Source organism: Solanum dulcamara, chromosome 8 (assembly GCF_947179165.1).
Source record: "Solanum dulcamara chromosome 8, daSolDulc1.2, whole genome shotgun sequence".
NCBI lineage: Eukaryota > Viridiplantae > Streptophyta > Magnoliopsida > Solanales > Solanaceae > Solanum > Solanum dulcamara.
The window spans coordinates 66,827,011-66,841,553 of NC_077244.1; the positions used below are offsets into that span (position 1 = coordinate 66,827,011).

At 35.2% G+C, this 14,543-nt stretch overlaps 2 protein-coding genes across 2 annotated transcripts; both read left to right on the forward strand.

Annotated features, from left to right (window-relative positions):
- Positions 1-1,057: 1,057 nt before the first annotated feature.
- LOC129900773 (protein-tyrosine-phosphatase PTP1-like) lies at positions 1,058-7,940 on the forward strand. The gene is made up of 9 exons (XM_055975819.1): positions 1,058-1,371; positions 3,422-3,518; positions 3,611-3,675; positions 3,803-3,937; positions 5,292-5,426; positions 6,448-6,596; positions 6,687-6,828; positions 7,423-7,507; positions 7,659-7,940. The coding sequence occupies exons 1-8, from the start codon at positions 1,183-1,185 to the stop codon at positions 7,489-7,491; spliced, it is 981 nt and encodes a 326-aa protein (XP_055831794.1). The 5' UTR covers positions 1,058-1,182; the 3' UTR covers positions 7,492-7,507; positions 7,659-7,940.
- A 922-nt stretch (positions 7,941-8,862) lies between these two features.
- On the forward strand, positions 8,863-14,177 carry LOC129900774 (RNA-binding protein Y14A-like). The gene is made up of 4 exons (XM_055975820.1): positions 8,863-9,214; positions 10,613-10,749; positions 11,149-11,294; positions 13,927-14,177. The coding sequence occupies exons 1-4, from the start codon at positions 8,962-8,964 to the stop codon at positions 13,970-13,972; spliced, it is 582 nt and encodes a 193-aa protein (XP_055831795.1). The 5' UTR covers positions 8,863-8,961; the 3' UTR covers positions 13,973-14,177.
- The last annotated feature ends 366 nt before the right edge of the window (positions 14,178-14,543 follow it).

The window sequence follows — 14,543 nt, forward strand, 5'->3', positions numbered from 1 at the left end:
ATATATATATATATATATATATATACTCCAATTCAATTTCAATCAAACAATTCGTCGCGGTGACTAACTTTGAATAAAGTGGCCGGAGAGACATTTTTGCTGCTGAATCAGTTTCAAAAGATTAATTTTGGAGATGATTTTGAGATTATTTTTTATTTTAGAAAATAATATTTGTAATGATAAAAATGATGTGACAATTTTTATCCATGTGACAATTTTTTTCTAATGTGGATAGTGATGTGTTATCCACATCAGCGTGATTGAGAGACACTCTTGGTCAAAGAGGTTTAAAAGAGCGCGTTTTAATAACTTCAAGTGTTCATTTGGCAAAGTCGTGAGTAGATGGATTCAAGTGATAAACAGAGTCAAGTACAATTGTCTCCCAAGTCATTCTACCATTTATGTAATATAGTTTGACTATTTTTAGTACAGAAAAGGGCCTAAAATGCCTTCGAACTATTGAAAATGGTATAAAAATATCCCTCATCCATCTATTGAACCTAAAATATCTTTATTTAACATAATTTTAATTAAATAATTTGAATATTTTTTTTAAATACGTGCCAGACATCTATTGAATTCAATTTAATTATTTAAAATTAATTAATCTATTGATTACAATTTTATTATTTTAAATTAATTATAAATCAAAATTTATTTAACAGAATCAGAATTTTAATTAAATAATTTGAATAATTTTTTTAAACACGTGGCAGCTATCTATTGGTTACAATTTAATTATTTAAAATTAATTATAAATCAAAATTTATTTATCAGAATTTTAATTACGAAAAAGGGCCTAAAATACCTTTGAACTATTACAAATGGTACAAAAATGTTTTTATCCATCGGCCTAAAATGCCATTTTTCGTTAAAGAAAATGTCTTTTTGGACCTAAAGATAAATATTAAAAATATTTTAAGCTCAATAAATGACTGAAAGATATTTTTATATGATTTTAAATAGTTTAAAAACATTTTAAGTTTTTTCTTATTGAATCTAACATAATATGACATATTTCAGAAATAGTTTTAATAATTGAAAAGGAGTACAAAGAAAGCAGTCAAGTGAACATCCTGCTCATTTTCCAAATAGAAGAAGACAAGCCACGATAAAAAAAAAGGCGAATCCGGAGCCACGGGTAGCAGACTTTCCATTCGGAATCGGAGCCGGAGATCGGCGATGGCTACCTCCGGTAAACCCCTGTCGCCTTCGGCCACCAAGCCTTTCGATTTCTCCGACGATTCAGTTCCTAAGAGAGTGGTTCTGTCTCCTGATCAGCAGCGTTATTGTTTGGATTCACTCAAAGTCTTCAAAGACAAGAGGTTTTCTTCTCCCGAAAAAATTCGCCAAGAGTTCATGACTTTGCAGGTCCTCTTGCATTTTACGATTTTTTTTTAGTATAATATATTTTGCTTAGGTACTGAGCACAAGAAAATAAGTTAGAAATTCACTTATTTTCATGAAAAACATTTTCCATGGGAAACGATGTTGAATTTGGGATGTAAATGTATGAGATGGATCCAAAAAGAGTGGGATGGATATAAAGTATTCATACTCCAAGTTCAACTAGTAAGGGAACATGGTGTAGTTGATTCAAGTGTGGTGTTTAGTTTTCACGGTCATATTTTGATATATTAATTAAAAAAGGTAAGTCATTTTATGCTAAGAATGAGTTGCTGTTGTCATTGGACTTCTCAACGTTTCTTCTTCGCATAGGTGGTTCCATTCTTGGACAAATTGCGGTAGTGTGAATGCTTCAAACAGAAATTGGAACATATTAAATGGTTCATATCAATCGACGAGATCTATATAGAGGATTTATGTTGTGTACTCCAGCTAATTTAGGATTAAGATGTAGTTGATTAATTGACTGATAAAATTGTTGGGAAATTGTTTGCTCCTTATAGGATGACTGCCAACCTTAACTAGGTGATACCATAATGAATGCTCTAGGAATTTAATTTATTACGTCATATGAAACAGGCTTAAGTCAATTGATATTGAGCCGACTAATAGTAGTTAGGGATCCATAAGTAGTTAACTGGTTGATTGATTGAAAGTTTTGGGTGATATTGATGGCTTGATAAATAAAAGACACATCAATTTATTTGCGTCAAACACAATACACATGAACTTTTTTCTAAAGTGGGACTATAGCTAACTTAAAAACTTGGGGCTTCTAATATTCTGACATATGCTATTTTAAGACATCTCCTACTGTGTTCAATCACAATTTTAGGCTCTTAGCAATTAGTATGTGTCGTAGTATATTTTACAAGATTCTACACTACCATGCGGTCAAAAAAGGATTAGTTCTTTTATTTCTTTTCAAAAAGTAATATTTATTGATGTATCTCCCCAGACCTCATTTACAACGCATGAGCAAGTGATCCACATCTGCACAGGATTGTTTGCACATATAGCAGTGGCTGTGTCCTAACTTCCGTTGCTCAAGTTCTCTGCGTGTAAGGATGACTACCCTTGCGGTCGCTGGAAAATATACCTTCATCGGAGATCTAGGAATCTAGACTGAGATGTGAGGGAATATTACGTCTTCTCTTTTTAGTAGTCTGTGGTAGGAGTACTTAAATCCAATAATTCCTCATGCTTGTCATTCCCTAACCAAGAATTCTGACCTGTTGGTGTGATGCTTTGCTTTTATAGTAGTTCCAATAGGTTGTGGAACTCATCTATCTCCCAACACTGTAGGCTGCTTTTAATGATCAAGTTGCATAGTTGTGCCGTTACATTTAGGGGACTAACATTCTTACTTTCTTGAGATGTGGAACATAATAGGAAGGCCTCACTGCAAGTATCAACTCCGAAGAGCAAAAATGGATTTATATTGGGAGTCAGGTGGTCTTAAGTGTCTATATGAAGCAAAATAACACCTTTCGATAGTTTTAGGTAAATATTGAGTTGCTTCTTTGGCGATTGGGTTCATTTATGTATTGTTTCCCACTCTCATTTATATCTAGTTATCCCAAAAAAAATTCGAGCATCATTTTTATGATGTTTCAGGTGGTGGTTCCACTTAAAATGATGTAGACTGGACAAATGAACTTGAAAGTTATTAAAGTTAAGGGAGTGTTTTGCATTTGAAGAAAGTAGTTTTTGTGTTCAAAGTGAAAAATGATAGTTGAAAATTTATGTTTGGCCATGAATATCAATTGGAGTTGTTTTTGAATTTTTGAGAGTAGTTTGGAGTGAAAACAGTTGAATTCCGGAATTTCCAGAAATTTTATGGCCAAACGTGTTTCCCAGTGTTAAAAGTAAAAAAATTTCATCGCCAAACGCCCCCTAAGATATTTTGAGCTAAATTTATGTCAAAGGACAGCTCTCTAACTTTGAATTGTTGCATGATGTTGTTTGTTTTGCTTCTTTTGTTATTTATTTGTTGTGATCTCTTATGACTCAGGCAACTAGGATGAGAGCTTCAGAAATGAAAAGTAGATGCTCAGTGGCTTTGAACAGCATAAACATTAGCAAAAATCGATACACTGATGTTCTGCCATGTATGCAGATCAGTTTCTAGTAATTCTTCATTTGTCTTTGAAGTTGTGTATTATAACCTGTGAATAATTATATCAAGCTTCATTCTTCTCAGTTGACAATAACAGGGTTGTTTTGGACCCACCAGCTAGAGGATATATAAATGCAAGCTTCATTAAGGTAGACTTCTACATCTATCACTTGAAATTAGTTAACCATGCTACTTGTTCTCCATACTCTCTTGGAAAATGTCAAGCTCTCTTCCACCAATCTGCTTCATGAGCATTACAATGCTCCTTTTTGCTAGATATCCGAAATCGTGTCTCAGTTTATTGCAACACAAGGTCCGCTACCACACACTTTTGAAGACTTTTGGGAAATGATAATCCAGCATCGCTGTCCTGTGATTGTGATGCTTACACAATTGGTTGACAATTACAAGGTATTCAACTGTTTAAATTACCAGGTAATTATTGTAATGTTAACAAGACAAGATGTCCTTGCTCTGTCATCTGACAGAAGGGAAAAATGAGATTTTTTGTTATAAGGGTTCTGATCCAAAATTTTCTACGTAGGTAAAATACAAACTTTTCTTTCTTTTTCGTCTCTTGATTTGCATCCTCTGTTGTAATTAGATCTAGCATTTTTATACTATCAGAAAGGTTCAAGTTAATCTTTGATACGGTTTTTGCATTTTGCTTGAGATATTTTCCCCCCTTTCTACGTACTTTTCTATATTTTGAGCTGTGAAATAGGGTGGGGGAAACGAAACTGTAGAGAAAAAACAAATCTTAGCCTTCTCTTCTTGCTTGGTAATCTTTATTTCACGCGTCTATGTGTATAATAATGTATACAGAAAGGAATAAACAGGTTGGTATTTTCAATATATATGCTACTATATCTTCTCCAAAAAAATGGTTGGTATTAAATTAAATTTTCATTTTCTGCCTGCATTATTTCACATCATCCTTTCTGGCCCTAACTCAAGCCAGAGATGGTGGGTTTAAGGTCTATTGGAATTTGATATAGTCATCACTGTCAATCTTTCTGAGTAGGATATGTTTCTCCTATAGACTTGATTTTTTGAACATGAAGAAATAAAGAAGCGATTGCAATCTTCTTATAGAAATAGAACAAAAAATGAAGAGCATATTTTGATGGAGTTAGTATAAGTAGACTTTGAGTGTGGCGCTTAATGATATTTTGTGATCACTAGCTTGTAACTTTGTGAGGAATATTAAAGCTTGTAGGTGAATAACTTTTGCAGAAAATCAGCTTTTGTTGGGGAAAGGTTCCAAATACAGTTCATATTCCATCACGGCAAAAAGCCCTAGATTTCCCTTCTAATAAGCTTGGCAGATTGTTTATTTATTTTTGTGTTCTTTCTCTAGTTTCAAAACTGTTATACTTGGATTTTGTTGGTTATTTGAACTGCAGAAAGATTAGCAAAGTCTAACGTGCAAAGGCTTGGCGGCTTTTCTAGGATTGAAATTTTGACTTAATATGTTCTTTCCCTTCTATCTTCCTAAAACTTGAGTAGCTGCGAAACAATTTCCCCTTCCAAATGGAAAAAGGACTAAAAGACCTTGTTTCATTACCTTTATTCTGGATTATATTTAACTCTTCGCACAAATAGAGAGGCTACTAGTCCTTTCCTTTCAATCACTTTGTAAAATCTGTTAACCACTGAGTGAATTTAAGCACTTATTCTAGTTGGTTTTACTTCATTTATTAAGCCGGTGATTGCGTCAGTTTTATCATCTCATCTTTCCTTCTTTATGAAAAATGCAATGCAGACTGTCAAGTGTGGGGATTATTTTCAAGCAGATGGTGATCCCAGAAGATTTGGCAATATATGTATTGTCACGAAGTGGATAAAGACAACTCAGACTTCATTGATTTTGCGATGTCTGGAGGTGAAGTATATTGAGGTTAGTAAATTATTCTCTGTCCGTGTTTTACACAATGAAAAGAGCATGAAGAATCTTATTATGATGGACATGGATATGGAACCCGCTGAAGACTATTTACCCGATTCATTTGATGGAGGGTGAGAGTTGCTGATGTACATGTTTTGATTTCTGCACCATTTTACATGTCCAGACTGATTCTTTTTCTCCAGTAATATGAGTCCTTGGCATTAGGATACCCTTCTTTAAAGCGCTATGATCATGCATAGCTCTTTTTGCATGAGTTCTCCCAAGATTTGGGTTATATTTTTATGAGAGCAAGAATAAGAGGAATTGCAGCATATGGGGAATGTTTTGCAGTATTAGACGATGGTTTCAGTCAGTATTGCTTTAACAATCAGTTGGATAGTATTGCGTCATTTTTGTTTCGTTGTCTCCTCTTGTATATAGTTGATGCAACTCCATCTCTAGCTTCAACCGGTGGCCAGTTTAGTTTTAAAACCAAATAATTTTGGATATAGGTTTGAATTTTAGTTATTTTCGCTTTATCTTGTGTTTTAATTACTTTTATAGTTGTGTACACACCACCCTCCCCAGACACTTGTGGGATTACACTGGGTATGTTGTTATAGCAGATGTAAGTTTTCTTTTGCCATGTAGTAGGTGGCAATAGACTACTTGGTTAGAATTAAGCATTTGCTTCTGTGAAAAGTCTTCACAATTGGTACTAAAGTTATTGCGGCAATCTCTTATCGAACTCTATCAAGCAATTCTAGCATTTTTATTGTTTGGAGTAAAGAAAACTTAAGTCTTTCACTTTGCAGTACAAAGGCTTTATTTCGTATTATGATATCAGAAATGTGGTTTCTTCAACCTTGTACTTTTAGTAGGATTACCTTTTGGCAATCTTGTTAGTTTCTACACTGGTATGTATCTCCCACTCAATTGACATCCTTATATATATAGTTAACGTTAACTTTTTGCCAATATTATGAGGGAGATGGCAATAAATTTGTGATCTTTTCTTCTTGCTGTTTGCCAGTCAAAAGAACCACCTTTGTGTGTTTTACATATTCAATATCCAGACTGGCCTGACCATGGAGTTCCAAAGGACACTCTTGCTGTTCGTGAAATACTGAAACGAACATCTAGTGTCCCACCCAGTCTTGGACCAATTGTGGTGCACTGCAGGTTTCTGTCATCATCATCCCTTTAGATGTGTCTTTTAAAAATTCTGTTATTGACCCTTTCTAAAGCCTGACATCTCATTCTCTTACACAGTGCAGGTATTGGTAGGACTGGAACATACTGTGCAATCCATAATACCATCCAAAGAATACTGGTTGGAGATATGTCTGCTCTAGATCTTGTAAACACGATAACCATTTTTAGGTCTCAGCGAATTGGGATGGTTCAGACCATGGTATAGCAGCCTCTCTTTGTTATTAAAATTGATAATACAATTATATTACACAAGCAGATACCCAGTGGAATAGTCGAGGTGTGCAAAATCTGGTCCGGACACCACCATCATAAAAAAAATTATATAAGCGGATAGTTGCAGATGCAATAATTTCTGGTTTGTTAAAGTGTCATCTTTAACAGGTGCCACTTCTATTAAAAAAAAAAGAAGGTAGCAGGTATCAGAAAGAAGGTAGCGGGTGCCATGTATGTTTCCCCAAGAAACTTATCCAACTTCTTGTTTATTACTTAGTGCCACATTTTGTAAAAGAAAACCTATTGTTTTCCCCCGTGCAGTGTACCCCCTAAGAGCAGGTCCACAAACTTTTTATCCCAGTGTCCTTTTGTCCTTTTTTTTTGGTTTAAAGAGCAAGTTAAATGTCTTGCATTTTTTCAGCTATACTCTTTTTTCTCTTTTGGTATTTGTTTCACTTACACTTACCCTCAGTATCTATATACTAGTGTGTTTCAACTTTCTTAACAAATCTTTGCTCTTAAATTCTTAAAGTACTTATTGCACAGAATGTCTGTACTAAACTCCTATTGTATATTACAGGAGCAATACCTCTTTTGTTATGATGCCATTATCGATGAACTTGAAGACCTCATTTCAGATACCCAATGAAGAAGAGTTCATAATGGTAATTTTCAATTTTTCACTGTCAGGAAGTCCATTTGGATATTGAAGCAAATACTCGCACTTGTTTGGTTTTCTACAGCTGGATTTCACCCATTTTTTTCTCATCTTTTCCTAAATTAGTTTTCTAACCATTTGAAGTGTTGTATTCCAAGGTCCATGCAACTGGTTCTTCCTTGCTGCAATCATGCCTGCACTTGCTTACAAATAAGAAATGGAACAATAATTTGTGCTGAAGAAGCAAATCAGTTGGGTCCACTTGAGCTTCTTACTGCTCTTACCGTGCAGGAATAAGCACAAACGTGCAAAATATCGTATGTTGTATTTCTGTTTGTAAGTATATATGCTTTTAGAGAGGGAAAGAGAATGGAATGGAACTTGTGGATTGTTTGTCAGCATCGTTTATGATATATGGCAAGTTGATGATGTTCAAGACACCAGAATTTAGTAGTTTTTACATCCAACCTTCTTGCAATGGTTTATGTGAAAGACCTTGCACAATAATAGGGGATCAAGAGTGGCAGATTTGTTAAAATAGAGCTTTGTCTTAATGTTGATAAAATCAAGTCGTACTGTTATTAAAAGCCATCGTTTTGGTGCTTGACGTGACTAAGTGATGCAAAATGGAGGGCTTACCTTACCTATCTTTTTCAGATTTCACTCATGGAATTATACTGAATATGTTGTTGTATTTTTTAATTTCGTAATAGTGCACTTCACTTTAAAGAAGCGAGCACTATTACTTCCTTCAAGCTTCCATGGACCTCGTCGATTTTTTTATGTTCTTTTTTTCTTTTTGCATTTTTTTACTTGTGGAAAATACTCGCGACTTGATATGTCGGTTGGAATGCTTTCTTGATTTTATCGAATTGTCAAAGAGTAAACAATCTACTTTTAACAATAAATATCATACAAAAGCTTAGCATGCGTATTCACTTGGGATATTTTTTTCTTCAATTTTAACTTCATGTAGTTCAATTAGATAGGTTTTCGATTCCAATATAGTATTTCGGAATATACTTATGCAATTAATTAATATTCACAACATGTAAAATTTATTAGGGAGAAAAACTTCAAATTAAAAACAAAAGAATCTCATCCATTCCTGATTTCACCTAATTCCTTATTATAATTTCATTGAAATATGAGTATGTATTCATCTTGATATTTTCATTTTAAAGTCTCATATCGGATAATTTGTTACTATGGAATTATGGTAAATACTTTCTTATTAAAAAATTTGCAATAAACTATACTCTAAATTGCCTACCCGACCCGACCCGACCCGAAAAGATTAGGAAGGTCACATGGCCCAAAAACCCTTCCCTCCCAGTATAATCCCCCAGCTTTTTTCGCCTGGACACAGCTTCAATAAATATACTTTACTAGTACTATTATATTCTGTTGAAACAAGGAATCAAAACCCCAACTTCTCTCTTTTCTGCTGCAGCGGCGAAAATGGCGAACCCGGAGGAGGCTGTGGATTTCGAGCCAGAGGAAGACGATCTGATGGACGAAGACGTTGACGCTTCGTCACCTAGGGCACCGATACCAAAGCTGAAATCAGCCATTACAGGCGGTGGTTCTTCTGCTTCTAAGAAAATCAAAGGCCGTGGTTTCCGTGAAGAGACTGCTGAGGCTGAAAGGAATGCTCGCCTTTCTGCTCGATTTGATTCTCTCGACTCCGAAGGTGGCCCTGGACCTGAAAGATGTTAGTTTCTTCTTTTACTCATCTTTTATATAAAGCTACGAAGTTGCTACTTCTTCTATTTTTATTTTTTCTTAGAATTTTGGTCAAATTAGGGGAAAGTGTTGCACTAGGTTGGCAATTCGTCTAATGTAATTAATTAGAGTTTTTTTTTTTAGTTTGGTTAGGGATTTGTACTTTTAGAGAAGTGCTAGTGTTAAATTTTTTATAATTCAACAGGTAGATAGTTGCTAACTATTAAGTTTATAGAGAATATCTAGGATTAGGATACCTTAATTTTAACTTTTAAAGAATCGCTTGTTCTTATAATTGCTTTTCTTTTGGTATTTATGTTATGAATAAAGGAAAACTGCTGCAGGTTGTTATCCAGGTAATATAATGAGTGTTTAGTTTGGTTTACAGACTTGGATCTAGAGAACATCTAGCTTTATAAGGCTAAAATTGAATATTTAGGTGTTCACCCTGTTATCTGTTAAGAGTTTTTCACGAGGAGATTTTATGGTTTTATTGATTGTACTCCATATGTTTTCTGTTTTGGTTTAATTTATTTTCTGCTATTGATCAGGTGAACGATGTTAAATTACTTTTGTGAATGACACCATCTTAAGTTTTCACCTACATTGCGTAAGCGTGAAGAACTAGAAAACTAAATAAAGAAGTTAGGACCTACTTCTAGTAGGAGTTGATTTTGTTCATCTGTGTATGAAGAAAAGCTATTAGAGAAAGGACCACTGTGAAATATTGCTTGTACTTATCTTCAACTTTTGTAGGACCTGTAACGGGAAATAAAAAGTGGAATAACTTGAAGCTTATTGAGTTGAGGTCTTCATTTCAAAAAGAGTGGAAAGATCATGAAATAGGGCTTACTGTTAGTATTTAATGTACATACTTGTGCTGTTTGGTCCTTTCCCCTGGCCATTGTGCTTATAAGCCTCCAGCCTCATGTTCTTTACATTGTCAGTGTCTTAACTAGTTGGATTGGGTTCCAGTTATTACTTAGTTTACATCTAACAAGCACTTGATAGTAGGCTGTCGATTTGTCACTTTGTGATTGTTGCTTAGCTTTTAGGAGAGAGCTGGCTTTGAACAGCTAATCCAACTTACCCTCAATGGCTCAACTTGGTCTCCAGCACTTGCTGAAGTAGTCAGTAAAGTTGTGCAACAGAATCTAATTTGCTGATTTCGGTCAGAGATATCAGTTGTTTGATTGCTAGGTCACCAGCACTGAAGTAATATGTAATTTGTGCTGGGTATCTGAAATTTTCTTCAGGTTATGCAATTGTGATGTAATAAACATCCCAAAATGTCTGATAGATGATGATTCAGACATGGATAGTGTCGTTGCCTTCTTTTTTATCTTTTGAGGTTACCAGTAAGATTAATGAGGGAAACATTCTGCAGCCATTGAAGGATGGATTATTTTAGTCACTGGAGTTAATGAGGAGGCACAAGAAGATGATCTTCATAATACATTTGGTGAGTTCGGGGAGATCAAGAATTTGCATTTGAATCTGGATCGTCGTTCTGGATTTGTCAAGGTGAACTGGCTCTTTTCTTTCTCAGAATGTGTAGCTGCTTCTTTGGGTTCTGGGTTTCATTTTCTGGGTGTTGCACATATGATGTTATACGAATTGCATTCCCATTGTATGCTTTAATCTAATTAACTTTCCTATCAAAAGATTTTGGATGATGACAAAATTGTTTTGATCTAGAAAATTTGTTGAAATTATAAGTGAGAGACATTCCTTGTTCCATATAACTGTGTAAGAGCATCTCCTTGATGAATTTGTAATGGAAATAAATGGAATAAAACAGGGTCAATATTATGTTAATTATGAGTGACTCCAGATAGATACTTCTCTTTGTTTTTAATTAAGTTTCTGCATTTGTCTTAGTTTGGAGCGGTATCATTTTTATAAAGTTTTCCATTTTGACAGGGTTATGCACTTATTGAATATGAAAACTTTGAAGAAGCAGAGAGAGCTATCAGTGAAATGGATGGGAATGAGCTGCTCACTCAGACTATACATGTTGATTGGGCATTCAGCAAAGGTCCTTTTAGAAGGAGAAATGCTAGGAGAAGGTATCTTCTTGGTTAATCCAGTTAATGTAATTTTGGGCGTAGAATAGCCTGTGATAAAATGCTGCCTGAATCTAGGATACACTTTTCACTTTCAATCATTGTTTTCTAAATGTTGGCAAATGTTCCTCCAGGGGCTTAGATTTACCCTCTTCTTGAGAAAAAGTCGGGACACGGAATTATTTGCAGAGATTGGAATAACCACTTTTCAAACATTTGCAACTGGATAAATGTTATGACCTGACCTAATTGTTATCTTGTGAATTTTTGGGCTTAAGTATTTTGCAAAAGCAAATGTGAACCAGAAAGATGCAGTAATAGGTTCACAAAGAGTACAAACTCCATGAGCTCAAAACAACAACATACCCAGTGAAATCCCACAAGTGGGGTCTGGGGAGGGTAGGATATATGCAGACCTTACCATTACCTCATGGAGATAGAGAGACTGTTTCCGAAAGACTCTCAGCTCAAAAGTCACAGTTCCAAGTAAGGGAGAAAAATAATATATATAGCATAATGGCAAAAAACGAAAAGCGATGCAAATTTTACAAGACAAGAACAATAACGATAGCAAAGTAAGGTGATAATCAAAGGCAATAACAACACAACTATAAAGGCATGCCTAGACCTACGACCATCCTAAACCGACACACGGCAAGACACCATTCTATCCCTACTAGCTTTCTATCCTAATCCACGACCTCTGCTCTTTTCTATGTAACGTCATGTCCTCGGTGATATAAAGTAGTGTCATATGTTGTCTAATCACCTCTCTTCAATATTTTTAAGGTCTACCCCTACCCCTCCGCATAACCCCCAAATCCAACCGCTCAAACCTCCTAATTGGGGCGTCGACACCCCTCCATGAGCTCAAATAATCTGTAAAATTCTCTATGTTATTTGCTTAACCTTGATTACACCAAAAAAACATTAGCCCTTAAACTGACTTTAATGCATGTCATTAACTCTGGTATAGCCTTCATCTCCATAGGAGTGGAATTGTCACTTGCCTCCCTCATATTCTTTTTGTTGATAAAAGTTATCAACCCCTTTCCTGTATCCCCATGATTCAGCTGTCAGTTGTGTGTGTGTGGAATCAAATGACAACCACCTATTACTAGGACTCCCTTTTGTTTAGCAGCTGGATCGCTTGCGGATCAATATTGTCTTATTTTTTGCTTCATCTTGTGGTCTTTGACGTTAGAGTAGATTTTTACTTTTATCAGACCATCTCTGTGGAGGTAATGGACAGTGTATCCTTCAGTTCTCTCAAATTCTCTTCTTTCTCCCTGTATTCTAAGGGTATGCATAATTGTTTGATTTGTTTCCTTTTACCGTTAATCTAGTTTTGGTCAAATCCTAGCTGAGATAATTGAACTAGGTTTCTTATTGATGATATTGTAGGCAAAAATTGATAACTTATCCCTCAGTACATAACTAGAAAAGTTCCAAAATTGCCAAACAGATGTTTGAGTAGGATTAGCTCAATGGTTAAAACCAGTCCTCAGTAGCCTTATCAGTAGACAAACTGCAAACTCATGTCAGACTTCTCTTCCAGTTTATTCGTCAAGTTTGTCAGCCATTAGAGAGCTGTTTGCTTTGCAATATACATATGATTGCTGTGGTTGTATGAACATGTGTAGTGATGATTTAGGTTTTCCTAACATCATTATGGTCACGAAATGATTGTCTGAAGATTTATGCATCTCCCACTCTCCCATGGATAGGTGTCCCCAGAGCAGTTTGAGCTTTTATTTAGCTTTTGGAGAGGGGTGGGAAGGTGGTGGAATTGGTGAAAAAACACTAGGAATGTGTCTGTGTGGGGTATGGATTACCATTAATTGTCAAATATAGGATAGGCACTTCACATTTTCCATTTGAAACTAACAGGTCTTGTCGGGGATTTTCCGTTTTGGCAAAAAGGGAGTTTGATATCATATGATGAATAATAGGATTCTAAGACAGCAATGATGCAAGTCTGCTCATTTGTTTCCTGGATGTTTGTTAGCCCTTGTTTAGTTATTACAAATGAGCAGGGTCTCTGTGGTGCCATGCAGTAGTAAAGGTGTTCCTAATGTATCCATTTAAAAAAGAACAGAGGGTGCTTCACTTAGTCTTGTTATGCTCAAAATGTCATGACTCTGCTAGTAATTGTTGAAGCTACAGACTAATATTTGGGTTGCTCAGACATATCAGTTTGTAAATACCAACTTTAGGTGTTGGTGCCCCCTCCATACTGTTAGAAAAACAGGAAGAGTTGCAGATAAATAATATAGTTAAGAGAATTTTCTAGTGAGTTCGTGCCTTTTTGAGCTGGTAGGAAGATTATTGATTATTTTATTTTTTTTGAAAAATGAAAGGTAAGAAGACTACTGACTTATGAGAGACTTGTTGCTCTAATAAGTCAATTTTCACTTTTCAATTAGAGGTAAGTTTATCCTTGTCCTTTGAGATAATTCCCTTTGATAAATATTCATCTTTGTATGATATATCTTCATTTCTTATTCCAAAATAGAGAATGAAATTCCTATCTGTTTACATTAGTGTAAAATCTGTGTTTGAATGTTTGGAACATCCGTAAGGTTTTTGTGTTGAAGAATTATCGATTAATATGTAGCTACCCTCATCTTTGCAGGTCACCACATAGTCGTCGTTCTAGAAGTCCCAGGAGGAGATTCTAATTGTACGCACTCCTTTTTGCAAGGATTGTGTCACTAGCTTCTAGAGATCAGGCTCTACGAATTCCTGGCCTATGCTGTAATTCCATGTGTACGATTGTTGCTTTGCCAGTTTTTCTTTAATTTTCTGTTCCCTTAACTCCGCTCTAAGTGAATGCATTCCGAGCTTGTCTGGTGGTGTGCACTTTCTATGGCCTTTGTGAAAATTTAGATTCTTCTTTTGAGAATATTCATAACTTTTCAGTTATCATCTAATTTTGAATATGGTTATCTAGAAGAGGCAGCATTGTTAGTTACTTGTCATGTAACATTTGTGGGCAATTTGATGTGGTTCTCTGGAAAATGCATCAGTTGTGTATACTAGCGAAGAGTGACTGCAGCATACCTTTTGAGTACATTTCTTTTGAAGCATCAAAAGAATTATAGTTGCATCATGTTTAGCAGAAAGATTAAATACTCACCGTTCAAGAGTATCTACATTCACAATAAGTGCACGTATGAAACTTATCGATATGAAAATTAAGTTTTGTGCAATTCTTGTACTTATTACCCTAAAATCGTAGTCTATGCTCCT